The following is a 27,158-nucleotide window of genomic DNA, read 5'->3' on the forward strand; positions in this document are numbered from 1 at the left end:
GGGCCCTGTTCCTCGTACCTGGTTCAACTAAGCCAATAAAAAGTCATATTAGCCAGCTTAAATTAACCTGATGATTGAAGTCGGGCTATCTCGGTTTCTCAAAGGCTGATTCGGGCTCAAACAATCTCGTTAATTCGAACCATACTTCAGTAATCAGGATAATTGCACGTGGCCGTCTTAGTTCAAAAGGGGGAGGCGTCGATCACCGAAACCATGAGCTTCTAACGGGAAAATATCACGACAAGTTAAATGCATATGTATAGGCTAATTTGAAGTGCCTCATTACCCCAATCAATCAGATTATATTTCTTTAAATGTGCCTGCTGGCAGTAGGCTTAATGGAATTAATCATCGAATGAGATCTTGCTAGCGAAAATAATTATTTATTGATATTATTTTTATTCAGTGTTTTAACAGATACAAACAAAGCAGACAGGACAGACAAAATCAAGACATCACAGCGACAAAAATAAAAAAATATATACCCTCCCCCCTCCCAAAAGAAATAAAAAATAAAAATAAAACAAGACAACCAGTCACTCCTTCGTGTCTCTTACCAGTGTTAGACATCGACATATCAAATCAGATATTGAGAATATATATCTATAATAGACATTCAGTCCACATAATCCAGTTATAGTCTTTGTACAAAATACCATCAGGTCATCAAGAGTCCCTTTAGTTGATGCCTATAGAGCAGGGGTCGGCAATTAGGTTTGGCCACGGGCCAGATTTTCCCCAAGCCGTTGCTTGGCAGGCCAGGATAAAAAACAATGGCTAATTTAATATACTGATATTGAAAAAAGACAAACGTTTTTCTCTGGTCTGCAATGTCTGCATCCCCTTAACAATTGTGTGTATTGCGCCGTACTGTATTGTACCCATTCTGCAATCTGTTAAATAAAGTTTTCATTCATTCATTCATGAACAGCAGATCAGTTGTTGCAGATCACTGCGGCGGGTGATGGACAGCAGCTCAGAATGCATGAAAACACGACTCCATACCTTGTTTGTTGTTCAGTCCTCCAAACATGAAACATGTAAAATATCCACTCCCTGCCCTCCAATTCCAGATTGGTGTTGAATGCAGCTACTTTATCTGCCAACTTGAACACAGTTGTCATCATTGCCTCGCTATTGTTGTTGTCGCCACATATTATGCAGAGAGGACGTCGGCTCGGCACGCAAGAATCACAGACCTGTTGCGATAAACCCGTATTTTAAGTATGGCTCGCATCTCGAACGCGGAAGTGAAAGTGCGTTAGGGACATATACACGCGGCCCGGTGGGACTATTCCATTGGTTCTCCCAGTCCACGTGACCATTTCTAGCATTTCAATTGGCTATAGTGACAGGCATGCTTTTGATGACTACCGGTAGATAGATACAGCTTCACAATAAAAGACACCCTGGCGTCCCGAGTGAATATTTCCCGCGCGTAAAATAACTATCATTCTCAAAATAATCTGACGGGCCAGAAATTATTGCTGGCGGGCCAATGTCGGCCCGCGGGCCGCCTATTGCCGATCCCTGCTATAGAGCATAGGTGTCAAACTCATGGCCCGCGGGCCAAATGTGGCCCGCCACGTCATTTGATGTGGCCCCCAAGAGCTCTGGTAAAAAATTATTATTATTATTTTTTATTATTATTATTTTCTTTTTTATATATATTTTTTAAACATTAATCTTGGGTTAAAAAATAGCGGCGTTAAAAGAATTGTGGGTTAATGCGTTAATAAAGCTTTAACTTTGACAGCCTTCGTTATTACACATTCTTACACATACATGTATGTTGAACATCTGAGGTATTGATGAAGTAACAGGAAAAAAGCCAAAAGCACTTACTCCTCAGACATTCTTTGACAATTTTATAGCCCAAAATACAAAAAAGATCCAGGCGGAATAGGTAACAAAGGGTTGAAGAAATATTGTCTGAACTGTCAGATGCAAACTGGCTGTGTGACATAACCGAGCATCTCGCTCAATTGAATAAGAAGCTGTAGGGACGCAAACAAGTCCCACCCAAAACTTTACCAATATAGTTGTGAACTGAGACAACCCTTATTTTGTTATTTTTTTGTACAGTTACAGTTGTGTGTTCATGCAGACACATAATAGCAATTTCATTACGAATTGAAAATGGGGGACCCTGATGTAAACAAGTCGAAAGTCTTTCTCTGGTCTGCATCCCCTTAACAGTTGTGTGTATTGAGCTGTACTGTACTGTACCCATTCTGCAATCTGTTAATTAAAGTTAAGGTTGTGTGCAGCCATTTGTTTTTGTAACATCTGCTACATCTGTCCCACGTGTTCTTTGCAGCTCACAGTTGTTAGTTCTGCCCCTCTTGACTGTGACAAAAAGGTTTTGAACAAACTTAATGTCATAGCTTGTATTTGATGATATTCTTCTTTGTTATTTACTTGAATGGTTTGATCATTGATTGATGGAGTAATATGGGGTTCTGATAAACTAAAATTATTTGTTAAAATAACATAAGCTAACATATATTTTTACATCTATGCAAATGCATAATGCAATATGTATAACTTGAATAAGTAATAAATACAGAAACAACATGTTTAACAATATGTAAATTAGTAGCTACATTTATTTTACATTACATTAACATTTATACGGTCTTTGGCCCTTTGAGGGCAACCATAATGCTGATGTGGCCCTCTGTGAAAATGAGTTTGACACCCCTGCATAGAGCAATGAGCCGAGGGAAGAAACATTATTATATAAATAATTATTTAAACTCTTTCAGAATAAGTAGATAAAACAAGCCCAAAGCGTATCTAATTGATACGAATTAATAGATACTTATGAGGATATTGGGTATCATGTACTATATAAATACATGTATGTATTAGTGCTGTCAATCGATTAAAATATTTAATCTGATTAATTGCATGATTGTCCATAGTTAACTGTTTCAGCGCCAATGACGGAAAAAAGTTGGGTTATCTCGCCGGTGGTTGAGCGCCAATCACGAGAAAAGTCGGGTTTTAATCGTTATTTCTTTTATTCGCTATATCCATTCATAATTCATCCATCCAGCCTGATGTTATCATTGGGAATGGCTCTGAGATCGCAAACGGCCAATACCGCCGTCTAACACCTTGCGGCCGGTATTGCACATCATTAGAATCCCTCTGGCTTGGGCTGTGCATCGATCTAAGAAGTCCGGTCCGGGTTTTCCTTCTTGGGCATGACTAACGTTATAACACACGGATTGGGGACACTGGTGCACCGTGGATTCATGTGTTTTGGTGCATAAACGTTGGACAGACGACTGCGATCAATATTTGGAATGGCGATCAGGAATTGGATTATTCTTTTTGCAGTACATCAGAGACTAGGTCACGACTATATGTTACCAATCTTGCGTTGATCCGATGATTTTTCCGCCACCATCGCAGCGTGTGTCTGTAATGTACTGTGTAATATAAGCCGTTGGTGGGGCTCGAAGCATATAAACCGCCCCCACCCTTTCGTGCGTGCATGATGAAACATAATACCGATAATCTAGCGTTTATTTCAGAATGTTTCATAAATCAGGCGAGACATGAAGCGCGGTTTCTTGGGATTAGACAGGAGCACTCTAAAACTATACTCATATTCACCACGGTATAAAACGGAAATGTATGTATGAAAAAAAGTATCTGTTTTTTGCATGTTGACCGGAAGAAACTCACTGACAATCTACGTGTTTATTAGATCCATAGCTATAATATTTAATATAGTTTTTAGCCCTGCAAACACCGCCATGTATCCCTATTCTTTAAATCGCTCGCCTTCTTACCACAAGGTAAACGGCGACCTCTAGGCGCTGATTGAGTTAACTCACGATTAATCGCAAATTAATCTCATTTTTCGTTCTTTTCTAAATCTACCTTAAACTGATCTTTTTCAAGTTTTAATACTCTTATCAACGAGAGTCAACAAATGCTTTCTTTATGCATCTATTTAACACAAAAGGATGACCCTCATGCATTGCAAATTTGCATCAAATTCAAAACATGTGATGTGAGTGATGCACAAAATAACTTACTTACTTACTTACGCCTATTGCTCCTTTTGGGGGAGTATAGGCCGTCGACAACAGTTCGCCAGGGTCGTCTGTCCAGTGCTGTTCCCTCCAGGTTTACTGGGTCTTCGTTGTTTGTGTTGATCTTGAGTGTTTTGGTCTTTCCTTGGTGGATGTTGAGGCCTAGTTGTGTTGAGGTGTCTTCCAGTATGTTAGTCTTCTCCTGCATCTGTTGTCGACTGTGGGATAGTAGGGCAAGGTCGTCTGCGAAGTCTAGGTCGTCCAGTTGAGTTGTGAGTGTCCACTGGATCCTGTTTCTCCTCTGTGCTGTTGTGGTCTTCAATATCCAGTCGATGGCCAGGAGGAAGAGGAAAGGGGACAGTATACCGCCTTGCCGTACTCCGGTCTTCACTTGGAAGCTTTGTGTGAGCTGTCCGCTGTGTATGACTCTGCAGGTCATTCCTTCATATGAGTTCCTCATGATGTTGACAAGCTTTTCTGGTATGCCGTTAGGGGTGGGAATCGCCAGAGACCTCACGATACGATACTATCGCGATACGTGCGTCACGATACGATAGTATCGTGATACTAAATATATCGCGATACGCTGAGTATTGCGAGAATTTTTTTCTTTTTTTTATCACATTTTATTTATTACCTTTTTTTAACTGCAAAGTAAAACTTTGTCAACATGTTTTATCTAATAAAATAAAGTTCAGTCTGTTCATCTCACTTCAATCATTTTTATTGCAGAACATGGTATTTTCTCAAGCAGACGGATGTAAACACTGTAATCTGTGTTGCATGTACCTGACAAACTGAACTGTTTGTATTACAGTCATATTCCAACTTAACTGAATGCACATGTGTGTGGTTTTTTTTTTTTATGAATAATTAAATATCGATACTTGGCGTCCCTGTATCGATACAGTATCGCCACGTATTGATTTTTTCCCCCACCCCTATATGCCGTAGTGTCGAAGCAGTTTCCAAAGGGTGTTTCTGTGGAGGCTGTCAAATGCCTTCTCGTAGTCTACGAAGTTGATGTATAGTGGAGAGTTCCATTCCAATGATTGCTCGATTATGATTCGGAGGGTTGCAATCTGGTCCACACATGATCTATTGGGCCGGAAGCCTGCCTGCTGGTCTCTTAGCTGTGGATCCACCGCTTTCTTTATTCGTTCGAGGAGGATTCTGTTGAAGATTTTTCCTGGCACTGATAAAAGCATGATTCCTCTGTAGTTGTGACATTGGCTGAGGTCTCCTTTCTTAGGTATTTCGACCAAGTACCGGTAGCCTTCTTTCCAATCTGTTGGCCCTTCCTCTTTCTCCCAGAACTTCTCAAACAGAGGATGTAGCATCTCTACCGATGTGTCTATGTCTGCCTTCAGTGCCTCCGCAGGGATGTCTGGTCCTGCTGCCTTACTATTCTTTAGTTGTGCAATGGCCTGTTGGATTTCCTGCTTGCTGGGCTTTCCACAGTAGGGCTGTACGTTAACTTTTTTTGCACATAGCACTGGTGCTACAGAGGTTGATAGTTTTGTAGCACAGGCCAAAATCTTGTAGCACAAGTATAAAACGTGTTATATTTGTAACAGTCACAAATGTGCCTATTGTATTTGTGTTATTTAGTTGCAGTGCCATGTTTGGCTGTCATTTTCATGCTGACAAGTTGACGTCACACAGCCAGACATGTTACGTGTAAGGAATTATGGGATTTGGTGTTGGATGTATGGACTCTACTAGGGGTGGGAATCACCAGTTTCATCACGATACGATACGATATAGATTCTTTGGACAACGATACGATATTTGCCGATATCTGCCACGATACGATACGTTGCAGGTGCCTGCAATCGATATGAGACGATATCATAAGCCCATTTAACACAATCAGTAACATTTAAATCAACTCAAAAAAGGTAACAAATATAATTTGAAAAAAAATTATTTATCTCTTCCAGACATTTAAATGAAAAAACAATCTATTGTTGTTTTTGTTTTTTTTTTTTTATATTTTTTGCACAAATCTCTCCAATATTCAAAACATCTCTTTCCACATCATCATATGCAATTTCCAGGATTTGCCTTTTTCTTTTTTGTAAGAACATACAAAACATGTAAAGGACTCATACAAATACATTAACAACTGACATGGAAAATAAAAAAGACTTACTATACATTATGCGTATACATCCCTGATATATATATCTTGCATGTAGACCGAACTACCTTCGAGCAGGTATGTGCTGCATCCTCTATCGGGATGCCACCCTTCTCCATATTGCATGTGAGAGAAAGCGCCCCAGACACATGCAGTTGTGCATGATAACATGCATGCACGCATGTCTCCAACACATGTATGTGGGTACGTGTATCACGTAAGCATGTGTACATGCCTCATATGTGTGTGTGTGCATCTTCCTGGTATGTGACTGTACTCCTATCTCTTGTGTGTGTCTCGTATTCATGTGTGCCTCTGCCCCCTATGTGAGTGTATATCTCAGACGTGTATATATAACAATCTATTGTTTTTAATACAAATAGACCTCCTGTTCACTGTAAAGTGCCACCTTTTGATATATTGAGCTTTAAACTTCAAGTAAATTTTTTTGGAACTCACAACACGCAACCTAAAACCCCTTCCTCTCCCAAACCGTTTCTACAATTGTTTTATGTTGCATGATGATCATGAATTTGAATATCAACATTATCTGTCCATCCTCAGTAATCCTCAGTTTACTATAATATACTCCTGACTTCATCGTCTTTCCAAACGCGCACACACACAGAGAAAGGGAGAGTGCCCCCCTTTCCCTTTCCTCAGTCCCCACTTTCTGCTGTTCTCTATGGCTCTGCCTCTGATCAGGATTAGCTTGTTAGCTTACGCTAATGTAACGTTAATTTCGGGCGATGTGGGCATAAAGGAATGGCGACGATGCAAAGCATGTTAGATGCATTTGACCCGTTGTGAGAGAAAAAAACACCACAGACTTACAGGGGGCGAAATTAAAGCCCGCCGCCCGCCAGGGGCGCTCAGTTTTTACCTTTGGAGCTTGCCACTGAGAGCCCTGCCCGCCGTGTGGCGTGTAGACGTGTAGTTCATAACGATACTCTTATTTTGAAAATCTGTGCAGGTCTCATTTCCGGCCCAAGCGCAACTAGAGTCATAATATCGATGGCTCCGGTAGTTAGCAGCATTCGGTTCGTATGATATTCTTATTTTGAAAAAAACCGTGGCAACAAGTCATATCCGCCCAGCCGGGCCAGCCCTGCAGCGTGATACTATTGGCTTCTGCTCATATCAACACAGAGCAGTCTGCTCTCGTCTAGATCGGACCTCCATGAGCTACCGTTACTGTTTAAACAATGACCCAGTCAACTATTCACTTTTAGTTTAATACATGACGAGGCATTGTCTAACGGTATCTAGCTGGCTAGCTACTGATAGCTGCTGATATCAACATGCTCCAGCAATAGTCGACTCGAGTGCATAATACCTCCGTTCCCTCGTTAGCTAGCTCACGTTAGCTAGCTCACGTTAGATCTATATGTCCCAGTAAACTAAATTGTCTTAACGTTATCTAGCGGGCTAGCAGTTGCTACAGATAGTTCCTGATATCAATGTCTTATAACATTGATTCAACGCGTATTCTAGCTGAGGGCTTGATGAATGTGATTAGACCAAAGAACCGCAATATTATACCAATAGGGTCCAGCTGCAGCGCCGGAGAATCCTTGCATGCTGAATGTAGAGTATTAGTATAGGGTCTAGCTGCATCGCCGGAGAATCCTTGCTGGAGCTGGAGGCTACTCAAGTATACACAGACAGTGGAGCTGTTTGCAGATAGCGAGCATTTTGACTTATTGCGTGGTGGCGATGTCTCGCAGATAATACAACTACAAGTATGATTATATAATATATATTTTATTTAAAAAAAAATTATATAAAATATATATATATTTTTTTTAATCAAAAAAATTTGGCAGGTAAGAAATATGCTTGGCGGGTAGATTCTTCCCATCTACCCGACACTGGCCGGTGAGTCAAAAAGTTAATTTCGCTCCCTGCAGACTTATTTCGGGTCGCAAAATAGGCGCACTGCTCTGTAGCCCTGCTCTGCTTTAATGCCAGCAGACAGCACGGACTGGGCGAATATGACTCGCTGAGTTGCCACAGGATTTTCAAAATAAGAGTATCGATATGAACCGAACGTTGTTAGCTGTCGGAGCCATAGATATTATGACTGGAGCTGCGCTTGGGGTGGAAATGAGACCCGCCACAGGATTTTCAAAATAAGAGTATCGATATGAACAGAATGCCTATCGCACGGGTGCTACTGAAGTAAATCCATTCATTGCACAGATCAATGTTGCTGTAGCACGTGCAACATACATCTCGCACTGTACAGCCCTGCTTTTGATGACTGTCAGTCTCCGCAGGTTGAATGTCCGGGGGTTTAGGTGGTGTCGGTCTATTCAGGAGTTCTTCAAAATACTCTGCCCATCCCTCTTGCTGTTGGTCCAGTCTTATGTTGGTCTTTCCTTCCTTGTTTTTGATTGGTCGTTCTGGTCTGCTGAACTTTCCTGACAGTTTCTTGGTGGTGTCATACAGTTCCTTCATGTTTCCTTTTGCTGCTGCCTCTTCTGCTTCTTTAGCCAGGTTGTCGATGTAGTTTTGCTTGTCCTTCTTGGCATTTCTCTTGAACTTTCTGTTTGCCTGAGTGTACTCTCTTTGGGCTTTTGCCTTGGTTGCCCTTGTTCTGCTGTTGTTAACTTCTGCCTTTTCCTGTCTTCTTCTATGTTGCGTAGTGTTTCTGCCGATATCCACTCTTTATGGTGTCTCTTTTTTATTCCAATCACTTCCTTACATGTTGTTGTTGTGACAAAATAATTTAAAAGAAAATAATAATTTAAAACAATGAATAAAGTGTGCATGAAATAATAGGGGAAAGAAAATGTTAGGAACTTGTTACATTCACCCACACAAGGGCTGAGGACTCACCCCCCCCCCCCCCTCTCTCTCTCACACACACTACCAGCTCTCTTTCTCTCTTGCCCCTTCCTCATCTCTCTCAGCCCCCCTTTCTCGCTCTCTCTCTATCTCTCACACACACACACACACACTTTGAGTCAGAAACAAACATAGTATCAATAAGAGTATCAATAATACACCTAAGTGAAGTCTAAAAAAAAAAATTATAAAACGTTATATCGTGCGTTAAAAGAAATAGTGGCGTTAACAGAATTGTGAGTTAATGACGCGTTAACTTTGACAGCCTTAGTATGTATAGATCAGGGGTTCCCAAAGTTTTCAAGCCATGACCTCGAAATAACGGTGTCAGAGAGCCGTGACCCCCACTATTATTGGAGGTGGTTGAAACATGCAAACGTTCACACACACTAATAAGCATTGGAGGCTATTAACAGTTTCACTATTAACACATTCAGCGCCGGAGCCAGCGTTTCCGTTAGCCGGTAATTACCGGTATTTGACCGGCAAAATCTGTTGAAGTCCGACATATTTAATCTCTCCGGTCTTAATGTCCGGTGAAAATAATTCCCTGAGTCTAAGCACAATTTGATTATTTGAATTGTATTAAAATAGGCTAAAATTAAATAGCCTATGCGATGAACGAAACAATCATTACATTTGCTTCTAATAATGACAACGACGTTGTCAGCGAGAGCTTAGTGCTGGGTGTGCGAGTGCATGTGAAGCTGCAGAGCCGGAGCAGCAGCAGCACAGTGCAGTACTCCAATTCAGCCATTGGCAATTCAGCTGTTGGGTGGGGGGCGCTGCTGTGCGGTCCCCAGATAGAGCCAGAAAAGAGTCAGAAAACAGCTGAATCTGCTGCTCTGCATCGACATACTCTCGCAAATAAGTCGTTGGGAGGTGGAGAGAGAGAGAGTCGTCACGCAAACCCACGATAATGTTGCCGTCTCTCTCTGCCAAATTTCTCAGTTCTTCGCTTGATATAATTAATACAAATGTCCAATATAACGGAATTCGTTAGCTCATAAAAATGTGATTATAACAGACTGCTGTTTATTAATGTCGGGCGTCTGCCCACAGACACCTATTTGATTTAGAGTCGGCAGCAGCACGGAGTCTCGGGACTTATTTTATTTGGAATATAATGACTTTATACGCAAAAGTAGCCGAGTTTTAAGTACAAATATTATAAATCTACATGCCTTGATGATGTCATTCTTTTGTTTTGTTGTCATTCTTTTGCCTATCAATTGTTTTTAAGCTCAATAAACTCTGACCGGAATTTCTCTCATTTGACCGGTAGATTGAAATCTACCGGACACTGAGGCCGGCAACAATTTTTTCTAACGGAAACCCTGGCCGGAGCTATATGACTGAATTAGGTCTAGATGGCCACCGCTTTAATCAATGGGAGGACGGGGATATTTGAGAGTGCTTAAAATATATCTTAAATTATGGCTAGGGGTCTAATACACCCGTCGCTTATCAATGAGTTGCTTGCAGTCAACATGTACAAAACGGATTGTTTTTTCATCTGTACATTTCCGTTTTATACCGTTTTGAATATGAATATAGTTTGGGTGCTTCTGTGTAATTCCAGGAAAAGACGCGATAATAGCGTTTTAGTGGAATACACTAAACACGTTGTCATTTGTCGCTTGATTTATGAATAGTTTTTTCAAATAAACGATAGATTATCGCTATTAGGTGTCCTCATGCACGATACAGAAGCGGGCTGAAAAATCGCTTATCCGTTCATTGGTCGGCGCCAACGGCACGCACACACACACACAGACACGCTGTGATCGCTATGAAAGAAACATCTGATTAACCCAAGATTGGTAACATAGAGTCCTTACCTCACATCTGATGTCCTGCAAAAAGATTCATCCAATTCCTGATTGCCATTCCAAATATTGATTGCGTTTATTGATCCAATGTTATATATCCAAAACACATAATCCACGCTGCTCAGAGTGTCCCCAGTCAATGTGGTATAATATACTGCATGCCCGAGAAGGAAAACCTGGACCGTATACATTTTTTTATGCACAGTCCCAGCCAATCCAATCCAATGATGTGTAATACCATCCGGCAGACGATAGGCGGCGGTATTTGTCCTTTTGCAAGCTCAGACCCATTCCCAACGATAACATCAGGTTGGATGGGTGGGCGGCTACGTGGCGTAGTGGGCAAGGCACTCGCCACGAAATGCTGGAGACGCTGGGCTCGTCAGTTCGAGCCCAGCGCTCCACATTTGCTTTCAGTTTAGCTGGTCGTCCACAGTAATACACAGTGGCCATATTACGGGGAGGGAAACTGAAGGGTGGGGATCGGGCGTTGTGGACAGCGACTCCTACAGGTCGGTTGGTGCGCCTGCGCAGTAGAATCGGGAAGTGTCGGGGGCAGCGTGAGCCTCCCACGCGTTACTCCTCGCCACTGAGAGATCGAGCTGCGCAGGTGAAAAGATGCGACTGCTGTTACCTCAAGTACCGGAGGGGACTTGTGCTATGTATGACTTAGTCCACATTGCAGCCGGCTTGTGGGAGGCAAGAAACAGCGTCCGTGACAGGGGAGGGTTGAATTGGATGTTACGAAATTGGGATGGGAGAAAATATAGAAAAAGAAATGGGAGAAAAAGTGGATCAAGAACATCAGGTTGGATGGATGAAAATGAATGGATATCGCTAATAAAAGAAATAACGATTAGGCGGCTGGGTGGCGCAGCGGACATTGCGCTTGTCACCAACGCAAGAGACACCGGGTTCAAATCCGGCTGTCGGCTTTGCCTCCGGCTTGGGCCGGCCGTCTTACTGGCTCAATTGGCAGAGTCAGAGGGTGGAAGTCGATGGGTGGTAATCTGGACGTTGTGGACAGCGACTCCTACAGGTCGGTTGGGGGACGCCTGGACAGCAGCGACAGGAAATGGCGGGGGTAGTGTGAGCCTCCCACACGTTACACCTCGCCAATGAGAGTCCGCGCTGGCAGGTGAAAAGATGTGACAGGCTGCCTCCTCGTGTACCGGAGGGGACATGTGATGCAAGGCTTCTATCCTCCCTACGACCGACCTGTGGGGGGCATATGCGAGCAACGTTCAAGACAGGGGAGGGGAGAATTGGAAACAGCGAAATTGGGATGGGAGAAAAATAGAAAATAAGGAGAAAAAAGTGGATAAAAAAACCGACTATACTCGTGATTGGCGCTCAAGCGTAGGGGTGGACGGTATGGTCTAAAATTTATATCACGGTATAATTTGAAGCATAGACGTAACGATATATATTACGGTATCAGTGTTTCCGTTAGAATATTTTTTTTTGCCTGATAGGCAGGCTATATAAAGAATGACATCCTCAAGACATCCTCCTTAAAACTAGGCTACTTTTGCGTATACAGTCATTATATTCCAAATAAAATAAGTCCCGAGTCGAGACTCCGTGCTGCTCCCAACGAATCCCAATAGTATGCAACTGCAGAGCCGCAGAGCAGGGGCGCTTTCAGGTCCGGTCACAGGCCCACTCAACAGCGCCCCCCACCCAACGGCTGAATTGGAGTATTGCACTGTGCAGGCACAGCGGGCCGGCCCCGCTCTGCGGCTCTGCAGCTGCATGCTTCTCGCAAAATCCAGCATCCAGCTCCCGCTGCCCAGCCGTCAGAACACTACACATATCATAATGTTCACAGCAAACTGTAGTTGATCACCAGGTATGTTTTATTAACGTAGAATAATTCATATAAGAAAAACGATAGGGAAATCTCTTACCTTTCTCCACTGGTTAAAAATGCCAGGAACTGAAATTGAAACTTGCTGTGCGCCGTGGTGATATGTGTTTATTATGAAATGACAATTGCGTGTTGACACGCCCACTGCGCGAAGCCTCCTAAATAACTTTTTCCAGTTTGCACATATCTATTATCTATGACTAATTCTATCTATTTTTAGGGGCAAATGCAAGTGAAATAGTCGCGCTGTGGTTACATGACGTCATTGCTATTTTAGAGCTGCTCTACCGGTTACAAGGTATAGTCAAAATCCATACCGTAGAGCAAATTCATACCGTTTATACCGTATACCGTTTATACCGTCCACCCCTACTCAAGCGTCGGCGAGTTAACCCGACTATACTCGGGTCTGGCGTCCAATGTGTTAATCAGGTTTTAATCTATTTCGGACATCATCCATAAATGCATTGAATTGATTAACCTTTGGTTTATACCAGTCATGTTCATCGCCCTCTTTTTCATCATCAGATAACAGTGCTTGAACAGATTGATGTATTTTCTCAAATTCATTCATCAAAACATCAAAGGCTTGCAATTGCTCATTCACTTTTCCCACGTCCACGTCATCAAGTCCATCAAAGAGCGCATCCAACTAATTCATGCGCCTAGTCTACAACCCCAGCTTCGCCCTGCCAAACGTCCTCTTTTGCCCGGACATGTCCTCTTTTCACGCCCTGTCCGGGGGGGGTTTATAAATGCATGGAAATGTCCGGGGTTTCATTGTTTTTCAGTTTCAGTTTCACGGCCCTTTGCGAGCATCTGAAGGCTCGGGACTGCATTTTTCGCCGAACATATAAATTACAGAATTAAAGCGCTGTTCGTTGCCGTTCGAATGCCATCTGAATCCCCCAAATCCGTGCCTCTGTTCTCGAGTTACATGCCGATATGTCAGGCGTGCGACTTTTTACATGGCGCGCCAGATTATCACCCCGGACTCCCATGCAGCCGCAGAGCCAGCGGCACTCTCAGGGCAGCACGCTGACGGCTCAGCAGCGCCACCCACCCAATGGCTGAATTGCCAATGGCTGAATTGGAGTATTGCACTGTGCGGGCACAGCTGCGAGATCCGCGCGGGGCCAGACTCAAGGGAGTAAATTAACTATACTTTTGCTCACACAATATCTTGAATGAATGCGTTTATTTATTTCGAACATAAATTGAAAATAAATAATAATAAAAAACAAGTAATAAACAGATTAAAAAACAAACAAGCAGGAGTATAGAATGAAGTGTAAACGTATGTATTCCTACCCCCTTGATTGATTGAAAACTTTATTAACAGATTGCAGAATGGGTACAATACAGTACGGCTCAATACACACAATTGTTAAGGGGATGCAGACCAGCGAAAGACTTTCATCTTGTTTACATCAGGGTCCCCCATTTTCAATTCATCATAACATGACATACATGACATACAGATAGACAGTATTCAGTATACCTTCACACTCTATTATCTTATGCAACTCATATTCACTCCACAAACTGAAATATAGGCTACATACATTGTTGAATGTGTAGTGAAGCTCTTGGTGGTTAGGAAATGTAGTCAACAACACGGGGTGTCTAGTCAGGACACGGGAGGCAGGAACGTTCTTTGATGAGTTTTATTATCAATGGTCAGACAGATGCACAGGCAATTTCTACTTCTATTTCCCATTAACACGGTGGGAGTATGTGAGAGTGTGTGTGTGTGGTTCTAAATGGGGAGGAAACAAAGACATCAGCGTTACTAGTACTTATTAATCAGTCTGTTATGTACTATACAATATACTGTTGCTACAAGTAACATAAACCTCACGAGTGGAACTACCAATGGGGATAAGCAGTGCTTTACCTGTACTAGTTACAGGGATAAACTGTGCTAAACAGATACTAAATACTATAATCAACAACATAGATTATACCCAATAGGCTAGATTATCACTATAAACATACTGGTAAATTGCTTCCTAAACCGCTGGTAGAATTATAACATTAGTATAAGCCTTAACCATATAAATAACCAACAATAACTAAGCGTCCTCATTATGCACATATTTAACACTTACTTGTGATCAGGGACGCACACATGAACTGAAGGAATCACTAAGCCCACTAGTATATATAGATGCTGGCTATTGACAGACATGTCTAGACATGTCTGAGGCATCCAGATGCAGAACAGCAGAGCAGCCCCCCACAGCCTTTATGTCTGACTGAGAGGCGTCCCGCTGCAGAACAGCAGAACAGCCATTTCTTGGGCCTTTTGTACAGAATGAACAGCCTGTTTCTTGAAGTTAGACTCTCCTCTAAATTGTAACCCCCCTCTCTATAACAGAATTTTTTGATGTTACCCGGGAGTGAATTGTTTCCTGCTTTAAACATGATTTGTGCAGTCTTAAATTCAGCCAGGTCCCAGAGTTTCATGGCATGTGATTTAAAAAATAGTGTGTTTGTGTGTTCCAGATATCCTACCTTATTGATAATCAAATCAAAATCAAATGTATTTGTAAGGCCCGACAACACACGTTAATGTCCCTTCAGGCCCATGTCCCTTCAGGCTATGGATTTGCTGTGTTTTCCACCTTATACAAAAAATATATATATTATTTTGGAATATTGCAACTATACTACACAAAAACGTGAGTACACAAGTTCAACCCATGTTCAGCCCTATGTTACTCATTGGCACTAAAAGTGATTTTTGCATGTGCTATAAGCATAAAGTATAAAGATAAGCTTTGCAAAAAAAGTATGCAGTCCTCAAGTTCAAGTAAAAAAAAATGCCACTTTTCTGGGCGCATGTTATGTGGTTAAATTTGGGATATTGCAACCACTGCAGAAAAATGTGAGTACACAAGTGCACGTTCAACTCAAGTTCAGACCTATATGCTACTCTATTTCATTAGCACTAAAAGTGATTTTCCTTTTTTGCATTAGTAACTTCAGAATGTTATCTTTCAAAAGAGACCAGGCTTATGCATGTGCTATAAGCATAATGTATAAAGATAAGCTTTGCAAAAAAAGTATGCAGTCCTCAAGTTCAAGTATAAAAATAAATTGCCGCTTTTCTGGGTGCATGTTTCCAAGCATATGTTAAAACAATAGAGGCATCTTTGAGTAGAGATTCAAGAGGTTTATTCATCACATACAGTACAGTACACAAGACATAGTGAAATGAAGGTGGCCATGCCCGCTTCGATTGTGCAAAGTATCATTAAGTATCTCAAGGCTGGGGCCAGCATGTCCTCTTTTTGGAAATTAAAATATGGTCACCCTATCATTGAGTGACAGAGCTGGAGCTCGACCGAGTGACGAGGATACATTTATTGAAAATGCCTAGGGGTCATTTGACCCCTTGTCGGCTGTGCTAGTGTTAACCAAGATAATGCATCCACAGTGGAGAATTTAAAACGGATCAGAGCCAAACGCCCGGTAGGCCTTCCACAATAACCTTGGATCCAAGTTTCATTCATTCAAAATATCCCCGCGGGATTCACATATGCAATTCGGTGTTGTTGGAATCTTGCAGCACTTTCTTTCTGACAGTGGAACTGCTTCTCCACTCTCCTCCGCTGGCTTCTTTGCCTTTGGCCGAAATTAGTTATTTTTTTATCTACTTTTTTATTATTTTTTTATCTACATTTTCTCCCCATTTTTTTCTATTTTTCTCCCTTCCCCAATTTCGTATTGTTCAATTTTACCCTCCCCTGTCTCGAACGTTGTTAGGCCATGCCTCCTACAAGCCGGCTGCAATGTGGACAAAGCCTTGCATCACGTGTCCCCTCCGGTACACGAGGAGGCAGCCGTCGCATCTTTTCACCTGCACAGCGCAATCTCTCAGCGGCGAGGGTCTGCGTGGGAGGGACACGCCGCCCCCGTCGCTTCCTGATTCTACTGCGCAGGCGCACCGACCGACCTGTAGGAGTCGCTGTCCACAACGTCCGATCCCCACCCACCAGCTTCCCACCCCCTAATACTGCCAAGTGTATTAGTATGAACGACCAGCCAAGCTGGTAGCAACGTCGAGAGCTGGGCTCGATCCCAGCATCTCCTGTGTTGGTGGCGAGCGCCTTGCCCACTGCGCCACCTAGCCGCCCTCCTCCTATTTTTTCTGTATTTTTCTCCCATCCCAATTTTTTTTGTTGTTATGCCAATTCCCCTCTCCCCTTCCTGGTCGTTACGCGCATTTTGCCCCCTACTTGCCGGTCTAGGGAGACCTGAAGTCTATCACATGCTTCCTCCGATACATAGGAGACAGCCAGCAGCCTCTTTTCACCTGACAGCGCAGACTCTCATTGGTGAAGTGTAACGCGTGAGAGGATCACACTACCTTCACCAGTTCCTTCCCTTGCTGTGCAGGCGCCCTGACCGACCTGTAGGAGTAGCTGTTTACAACGACCAGGATACCACCCACCGGCTTCCCACCCGCTGACACTGCCAATTGTGTCAGTATGACGACCGGCCAAGCCGGAGGCACCACTGACAGCCGGATTCGATACCAGTGTCTCTGCGGTGGTAGACAGACGCTTAGTCCGCTGCGCTACCCGGCCGCCACTTGGCCGGTATTAGTTAACCAACTTTTCATTTTAGATTCTTTTTCTTAAAATTGTAGCTAGCTAGCAACATTTTGCAATGCTCCGTTATTAAAATAACCACAGTGTGTGCCATAGCTATGACGTGCATTATTTAGGACAAAGTAAATCCATAGGCTGCATATGATTTATTATCAGCATTTTAGGTCTATTATTTTAAAATTCAAAAGCATTTCTTTTACCAGTTTAATGTATTTTATTGTTTTTAATTATAGGCCTATTTCAGCCCCGCGGCTGCTCGCGACCTCTCTAGAAAAACTAAGCACAAAAACATTATTCAGAATGGTATAATGGAATCTCTGAGGAAGGGAGCAGGCATTTTTTTTCCGAGGGAGTGGCAAGCTTATCCAGCTAACTTAAGTAAGCCTGCGCCGGAGCAGGTTAAAATGTATGCATCTGTTGCTATAGTGATTTAGCCAAACTTGCTTTGTGGAACCGAAAAGCCTGACTTATGTCAAGTTATCCTGAAAATTATCCGGCTAACTCGGTTAGCCACGTACGAGGAACAGGGCCCAGTTCACCTCGCATCAATGTTTTTGTTGTTTTTATTTACATTTGACTGCCGGTTTGGTATTCAAATTCATATGTCTTCGGATTAGATTAGGATATTGAGCTTGGTTGTGACCTGTATGCAGGTTCTCGGGGGTGACTGAGGAGGACCTGGAGAACGCCACCATCACGCTGCGAGACGTCCAGGCTGTGCTGCTCAACATGTTCAGCTCTGAGTCCATCCTCATAGGACACAGTCTGGAGAGCGACCTGCTCGCCCTCAAGGTGCTTTAACCCGAGAGCCGGTCTCTATAATGAGGAGATCCGTGGTCGTTTTAATGGGTCTGTAACACTAAAGATGGCAGCGATAACAAAACTGCTTGAGAAAATTATTAAATGTGGATATTTTTATGTTGAGTAAAATTATCATTTTCTGCATCTTGGGGTGAAATGAGTTTTAAAAATGCTGTTAACACTATGGTCGCCAAAAACGCCTTACCACGTCATTCCCCGCCATGCTCATTCTGCCAAAGACGCCGTAACACGTCATTGATATCAATATTTCAAAAATCTGTGATCGAAATCTTTCTCATATTTCTCCCCCGGAGACTTGAGATCTACTGTTGATCCCCTCTCAACTCTCCAACGGTTCAAGAGCGCCATCTGGTGGCCGATCGGTGGATTGCTCAAACTGGAAACCGGAAATGGAAGCTGGTGCTCATTCCAATTCGGTCCGATCACTCGCTAATAGTCCCGGGACTCAAGCTAGACACAATGGATAGCAATCCGTTACCAATAACTCGATAAACGTATATACTATTATACAACCTGGAGATGGATCGCATATTTCTACATCCCATAATAGGAATATTTCTGCCCCTATATCGCCCAACGGCCCGAGGAAGCTACGGTAAGATTCAGCGTTTTTTTTTAACGTGTTCGATATAAACTGCTCTGATGATCATATCACCCACACTAGATGAATCATCTAACGTTGGCCACGGAATTATAAACGACCCCCCCCCCCCCCCCCCCCCCCCATCCGGTCAACATCAGATGATAAGTAGTAACTTCTAGAAGCACGTCCATTTGACATTTTTTATCTCGCGCCGATTGCTATCAAACTGTATACAATCATCAATATAATGCATTTAGGGCTATAAATCACGTTCTGGAGAAAGCTGCAGAAAACGATAAAAACATATTTATACTTTAGACCGTATTTTAGTATGAATATGTGAATGAAAAAGTATAACGTTGCTACACCCTGAACGATAGATACTTGATGTTGAATGGGCCATAGTAATGTCAATTTAGCAATACAATTTAAAAAGTTATAGCCCTGCAAAGAAGGGGAACTTCTCCATAGACAAATAGAGCTGGCGTGGGATGGTTTATTCTGAATTTAAGCCTGGCGACCAAAGTGTTAAGTGGTATTTTTTTGTTTGTTAAAATAATATCTCTACATTCTGAGAGCCTTCACTAAGTGTTTGGTCAGTGACATGGGTCTCCCAGTCCCTGGTTGTCAGAATGTAGAGCTTGTAACACTTATTTGGACAAGAAAACACCACTTACAGCACCTTTAAGCCTGCAATTAGTTTAGAAAACACATGTACTATACATATAATCCTGGAAAATATTAATCTAATATCATCATAAATCAAAAGTAGGCCTGAAAGATGCTTATCAGAATAGTCCTATGTTTGTAATTGTGGACCCTGCCATTGTAAACAGCTGTGAAATGGTAATGTTCCAGGCAGCTTGCTAGCTTCAGTGTTCCAGGTCTCTAATGTTGTCTGTGGTTCTCTAATGTTGTCTGTGGTTCTCTAATGTTGTCTGTGGTTCTCTAATGCTCTCTGGGTCTCTACTCTATAATGCTCTCTGGGTCTCTAATGTTCTCTGTGGTTCTCTAATGTTGTCTGTGGTTCTCTAATGCTCTCTGGGTCTCTACTCTCTAATGCTCTCTGGGTCTCTAATGTTCTCTGTGGTTCTCTAATGTTCTCTGTCGTTCTCTAATGTTGTCTGTGGTTCTCTAATGCTCTCTGGGTCTCTAATGCTCTCTGGGTCTCTAATGTTCTCTGGGGTTCTCTAATGTTGTCTGTGGTTCTCTAATGTTGTCTGTGGTTCTCTAATGTTCTCTGTGTTTCTCTAGTGTTCTCTGTGGTTCTCTAATGTTGTCTGTGCTTCTCTAATGCTCTCTGGGTCTCTATTGTTGGCTGTGGTTCTCTAATGTTGTCTGTGGTTCTCTAATGTCTGTGGTTCTCTAATGCTCTCTGTGGGTCTCTAATGTTCTCTGTGGTTCTGTGTTCTCTAATATTATCTGTGGTTCTTGTTTTCTGTGGTTCTCTCTCCTGGTTCCAGGTAATCCACAGTACGGTGGTAGACACGGCTATCGTGTTCCCTCACCGCCTTGGTCTGCCCTACAAACGCGCCCTGAGGAACCTCATGGCCGAACATCTTAAACGCATCATTCAGGACAACGGTGGGTAGATGATACAAAACTAGCAGGAGTCTGTTGGGAAAATCTTTGTTTATTTGACAATAAAGAAATAAGCAATCAGACTATTACATCGTAGCTTAAAATTGTCAAGGGTAGCACAATAAAGTCTCCATTGACGTGTTGATGGCATAAGTCCGTATGGCTTTGATTTTTTTATTCTTTATGTTCGTTAAAGAGACTTAATGTTTTCAGGCTGTTTTAACTGATTAATGATTGGAGGACCTTTAGACTTCAGATATTCTTTATTTCACAAGAAAAAACATCTATACCAGCAGAAATCTTTTCCAGGGCGCTCAAAATCATCACCTGACCCGCAGGTTGAGAACCACTGTTTTAGACAACTGATTTCTTTGGGGCGGGGGCTTAATGTCTGGATTCCTTTTGTGCCTGACATCATATCTCATTGGATTTTAGTTTGTCAAATGAGTTGTTAGAATCCCAGCAGTTATGCTCCTAATGCATGCGTGAAGATAAAACCCAAAGAACCCAAAGAAGATACTGGAGCAGCACATCAAAATAAACATACTCTTCACAATGGACTCTTCACAGCAGTGCCAAGCATATACTTTTCTTGACCTCCATCCCAAAGGTTTGAGGTGTCAAGCTAAATGTTGAAGTGAACATTCTCTTAAAGGTCATTTTTCTCAAGCCGTGCAGGACCGCCGCCGTAGGCCATGCGTGGCAAATTGTGGTCCCTCAGTCACGGGCGATCTGCCAGGGACGCTCGGTCAGTAGCGCTGTGGCTCTGTGCGGCTTCCTGCTCCTTCTGATTGAAGTGACAAGCCAGCTGAAGTGTAAAAGTGAAAGTCAGGTGGACTAAACACCAGAATGAGCTGGTTTATTTATTCATAGCGTTCCAGCGAGCAGTTTTACAGGAATAATGATCTGTGAGATCTGTGTTGCACCAGCGTGTCCCCCAGGAATGGGATCTTGCCAGCGACGAAACGGCCCCTGAAATGGTATAGATGTGTTTCTTGTTTATAAACATAGTGTTCGAGCCAATCAGCAATACCAACTGAGTCACGTGACTAAGTTGCCCCCTACCTGCGCAAAATCATTATGACTGGGCTCTATGGAGAAACCATGACACTCTCCTGACTAAAAGTTGTTTCAAACTAAAAACAGCTGGATGTCATTTTGCCAGTGAGTCTTTCACTATCTCGATTTGGCATGGATTGATTGTTTAGATGGCTAGCATGGCTAACAAATGCAAATATATTGTAGTCTGCCATGTTATTCTGACCAGGATATTATATATATATATTATACAGGACGTAATCATGAAACAAAAGGAATTAAATTTGATGGAATCTCATCGGAGGTCAGTGCTCTCAGAATAGGACAATAGACTAATTGACAGTTCTATGGGCCACTCCTTCACGACTGAACCCAAAGAAGATACTGGAGCACACTGGACTAATATTTTATCCACAGGGTACAAAAGACTAGCGTCTGTGACGAGGTTTGACGGCGAGTGTCGCAACGTTAGCCATTCGTACTTGATCATTAAAATATTAGTTGTGTTCTCCAGTATCTTCTTTGGGTTCAGTCGTGGAGAAGTGATCCATAGAGGTTTTTGTAACTTGTGGTTCTGTGCTTCTCGTGTCAACTAGCCGGGGGACATCCTGGCTGAATGGGATGTGATTTCCAACATAAATTTTTGATGATTTGGACTGTTGTGTGTTTGCTTCCAGTGGAGGGACACGACTCCAGTGAGGATGCCAGTGCCTGCATGGAGCTGATGATGTGGAGGATCAAAGAAGACGCAAAGGTCAAGAGATGACCTCCGACCTTGCCGGACACAACTTCCCGTTTCCTTGTGGAGTGACAGCTCGTGGACTGAAACGCGAGCGGTGCACCAGTGACCCCCAAGCGGCCGGCTGCCCACTTCTGGAGGAGAGAGAGAGAGAGGGAGAGAGCAGTGGGAACAGAAACGGAGGACAAATTGAGAGAAGTTGGCGTCTCGGCACCGAGGGGTCGACAAGGACGGCCTTAGTAATGAATCCCATGCACTCGAGATTGATTATGTGACAAGGTGCTACCCTATTGGAGGAGAGAACGGTAAGCCCCTCCTCCCTCAGAGCGGGGGCAGGGCTTCTTGGATCGACAGTATTTTGATTTGCTTATTAGTATTTCAGTTCAAATTTACTTTAAGTCACTGTTTTTGTTTACTTTTTGTTTATGTATTTCTTCCTCAGAGGAGTCTCTTTTTTAAGGCCTGAGGTCTCATCAAAGACTTATGAATAATAATAAATAAATAAATACGTTTTCCTGTAGAAGTACTATTTAAAAAGAAGAAAAACGCCAGGGCATTGTCCGCTAAAATAATGGTGATTATTAATATAATGCTATTGCTGCTGAGCTGTACCCGCGGCCCAACTTGCACTATAGAAACGATCTTGTCTTACATAGGGCCAAAGTCCGAGTACCTCACCTGTGTAATAATGCAAACCTTTCTAATGATGACAAGCCACTTGTCCTAAAGTTAAGTTTTTAATGCGTTGATGTCTATAGTTGCTGTGGAACACTGAACGTTGATACAAGGGATGCACTAATACCACTTTCTCACGGCCAATAAGGATCCCAAGTCCTACTATTACCCAACAATAGAGATTCATGTAGACTATTCAAGTCCTACTATTACCCAACAATAGAGATTCATGTAGACTATTCAAGTCCTACTATTACCCAACTATATACAGTATATCTATTTAGACAATTCAAGTCCTACTATTTATATTTACCCAGCAATAGAGATTTAGACTATTCAAGTACTGCTATTACCCAACTATGTAGGTTAATTTAGACGAGTCGTTATTGGACAAGGATTGAGATGTAATTTATTTTTCACCATTGGAGAGATCTGTGAGAGTTGCTTTGCTTTGCTTTGATTTCTGACATGTTAGACACTGCTCTTGGTGTCAGAGTTTAGTATTGGGTACTTAATACTGATGCCCTATTTTAGCTTGTTATTGGCCAAATATCTGATTAATGCTTCCCTAGGTGCTTCCTTAAAGGCGAATACCACCCATTTGAACAATTCAGGTATGTTCTTCCGGTGCCCCAGGACAGTTCAGTCAGTATTTGTGAGCAATCTGTGATGTAACTGGGATGTAAAAGCTGGGCCTGCTCCATAGACTTGAATGAATGAGGTTCAGACTTTATGAAGCTGTAAAATGTTTGAGTTCTTACACCAAGATGTATATTCTATAGTCTGAAGCAGAATTAAAAACCTCAGGGTCAGCCCCATTCATTGACATCCCAGTTTGGAGGGTTGAGAGAGGGTTCCCTCTATGTTTTTTTTTTTTTAAGCTTTGTGAATTCTTTAAATAGGTGGCATTCCCCTTTAATGCAATTGTTTTGTTTCACCTTGCAGCTATTTCTATTTTTAGGGGGTCTAATATGGTTCATATCAAGATCCTTTTGGTGCCTCATGTAGTATGATTAATCATACTACTACTTATAATAGTAATAATTGTCCAAATTGCCCTTAAAGGAGTACCTTGACATTTTGAGTTTTAGTATGTTCATTTTCTCTCAGGCACTTGGCATGTGGGGGGGTTAAAGCCCCAATCCGTGATCGCTGGAGCTAAAAACTAAAACAAACACACACTCCAGAATGTCAACGCTGGTGTTGTGACGTCAGGCCTGCCAGGGAAGGTACTGGCTAATTTGTAACCGTTTGCAATCATCTTTCCCCACAAATCGGAGATCGGGGCCTGAAATCGTAACTGGCTTTTTAGCTCCCCCCAAAAAAACACCCACGCTATCGCACGTCTGCCTGAAAATCAGAAGATATTCAGAAGAACACCACGTGGACTTGAATAGACCTTGCTTGCATTCCCACCTGGTGCAGCCGGAAAGCACGGATATCCTCGCTGTACCCTGGACAGCTTTTTAATGATCTGAATAAAGGTCAACCGTGCAGGTCCTTGAGTGACTGAAGTCTCAGCCAAATTGTTTGAGAAGTGCACAAACCTTTGCTGTGGTGCACAAACCGTTGCTGTGGTGCACAAACGTGTGATCACAATAGCCGCTTTGCACATGAGCGTAGCGGTGGATATCTCTAAGGCTGAGACCACTTATTGATTTATCGTTAACTTATCGATTTTTTTTGCATGTGTAAAAGAATAAGTTTAGAATACTTTTTTCTTAAAAGAAACAAAGATTATTTAACGTTAGTTCGTGTGTGCCGTGGGCCAACTACAGCATCACAAAAACTACAGTGGGTGCACGTGACACACATACAAACTAACGTTAAATTTTTTTTTTTTTTTTTTAAGATATATATATTTTTTTATATATATATATATATTTTTTTTTACACATAAAACAATTAAGCAAAATAATAATAAAATCTATATTTATCGATAATTTTGTCCCGATTTATCAATTCTTCCAAATGGCATATCGTCTCAGCCTTAGATATCGGCTCACAGGTGGTAACGGCCTACCTGTAAGTTTCAAGGCAGAATGCCGAAAACACAACTCGTCGAAGATTATCGAATTATTATCGAAGATTCTATGGCAGCCATTGTAAATGACTAAGGGTTGAATGGGATCAATTCAATTACTATGTCCCATTTGGCAAGTATGAAGAAGAAGAAGAACAGACTAAAACAAAATGTTGAAATACGCCTCAGCTGAAATTAATTTCTGTTTAATGTCTACTGGTCTAGTTAATGGGATGTATGGAGTAGTAGAAATGGGTTACTGACTGTATCAACTGACTGTGTCCTGTGCACTGCATGAAAGAAGACTATTGGACTTGATGTAATCTCACAGATGGGACATAGTTACTCCCTAGCTTTAAGAAAAGACACAACTATGTTCATGTTCTAACACTCTTAGTGACAAATTAGGCCTTGTTATTCATCATAGAGAATATATGAGCTACCCTGTGCCGTTTTTATGGTGAAGATGAAATACACAACGGCTGACGAGATACTTGAGCCTGTAAATAAGCTGTAAGTTGTTTCCTTTTTGTATTTGTTCATTTTTGGTTGTTTTATCTTTTTTCTATTAAAAAGATTAGGTAACATGATATTCCTCCTCATCGTGACTCGATTTCTGGCTTTGGGAAAGAGTTCATGTTTATAAATAGTCGATTGATTGGCCTGTTTGGTCTTAGTCAATTTTGTCTTTTTGTTTAGCTTTTTTCATGCTGTAATGACTGAATGAGCCATTTCCTGAAGAATTCCAAGTGTTTCCCTGGTAAACTCTATATTTAAAGAGGTCCTCCTGCATGACTCCTTGTGGGAAATACCATTTAGCAAATGTGTTGATTAAATAAAGGAATCAGTCAGTCGACAAAGTCTAATAACTATTAGAATGTCTAGTTTATGGCGGCCCCATTCTTATATTTAGTGATATGCTGTCCTCCACTAAAGACATTCTTAGTCGACTAATAGACGAGGACTTCATCGGCTAATCGATCAGTTGGGTTTAATTGACAAATGTGTACGTTTAAATTACCCACATGCTAATCATGCAGGAGGAGGACTTCTTTAAATCCACACCAGAGATGCGCTTTAAGTATGGAAAAGAAAACAATCGACTAACAAAAGTCTTGGTTCCACTGAGACCAGACTGACCAAGTAATGGACCATGAGGGGAAGGACAACCCCGGTGATATGCAACCTTTTAACAAACCCTCCTGGTGTTATGTGTCTCGTTACTTTCACAACAGGCTTTCCGGCCGCGTGACGGCTCTTCTAAGCTGATTTACAGTACGGTATCACTCTGCGTCTGCATCCGGCCTTATATCTGCCCTTAATGGCAGGTGCAGAGGCAATAATGCCCCTTTCTCCAACAGATGTGTACATTTCATTTGGAAACTAAATGGGAGGGAAATGCTAAACCGAGAGGCCCATCCTTTTCTTCGGTTGTTGCCTATTGAGCTGCTCCCCGTCACATGTCAGCATGTGTTTCCAGCCGGACCGCAGGCCCCAGGTATTAAAGACCCAGTTATATGGAAGCAAATGAGTGCCAGAAGTATTTGAATTTAATCAGACACCGCATTTATAGCATTGAAAATAATAACTTTGAAAACATGTATCTGAATTTGAAAACATGTATCTGAATTTTTTCAGACACCGCATTTTTGTATCTGAATTATTTCAGACACCGCATTTATAGTTTCAGACACCGAATTTATAGCATTGCAAATAAATACTTTGAAAATCATGTATCTGAATTTCTTTGCTCCGAATTTACCTATGCGAAATAAAAATGCAGTGTTAATAAAACAATTCGAATGCATAATAAAATTCAATTCGACGCCAAAAAAAAAATTCGATGCATAATTGCGGTGTATATAATTCGATGTCAAAAATTCGATGCATAATTGCGGTGTATGGAATTCGATGTAAAAAACCAACATCCGGGTATCCAGCTGCAGAACCACAGAACCACCACAGCAGCAGCAGGCTGAGGCCCCTCGCTTCCATTGGCTGATTTGGGTCACGTGATTTGGGTCACGTGACCGTCCCACCCAATGGCTGAATTGGAGTATTGCACTGCGGGAATTGGCTGATGCACTGCGGGATTGATTGATTGATTGATTGATTGATTGATTGAAAACTTTATTAACAGATTGCAGAATGGGTACACGTGACCGCCACAGGCCCTGATTGATTGATTGAAAACTTTATTAACAGATTGTAGAATGGGTACAGTGACCGATTGATTGATTGATTGATTGAAAACTTTATTAACGGATTGCAGAATGGGTACAGTGACGTCACAGGCCCGGATTGATTGATTGATTGATCTGATTGATTGAA

At 42.1% G+C, this 27,158-nt stretch overlaps 1 protein-coding gene across 3 annotated transcripts in view; it reads left to right on the forward strand.

The window, feature by feature from the left end:
• rexo1 (REX1, RNA exonuclease 1 homolog) overlaps positions 1-25,325 on the forward strand; it is a 74,031-nt gene extending 48,706 nt beyond the window's left edge. For all 3 annotated transcript variants that reach the window (XM_084310129.1, XM_084310130.1, XM_084310131.1), the window contains exons 14-16: positions 18,020-18,158; positions 20,235-20,355; positions 22,068-25,325. In XM_084310129.1, coding sequence (XP_084166255.1) covers positions 18,020-18,158; positions 20,235-20,355; positions 22,068-22,156 — 349 coding nt within the window. In that variant the 3' untranslated portion in view covers positions 22,157-25,325. The remainder of the gene's footprint in view (positions 1-18,019; positions 18,159-20,234; positions 20,356-22,067) is intronic.
• The last annotated feature ends 1,833 nt before the right edge of the window (positions 25,326-27,158 follow it).

Source organism: Notolepis coatsorum, assembly GCF_963971535.1.
Source record: "Notolepis coatsorum genome assembly, chromosome: 3".
Taxonomy (NCBI): Eukaryota; Metazoa; Chordata; class Actinopteri; order Aulopiformes; family Paralepididae; genus Notolepis; species Notolepis coatsorum.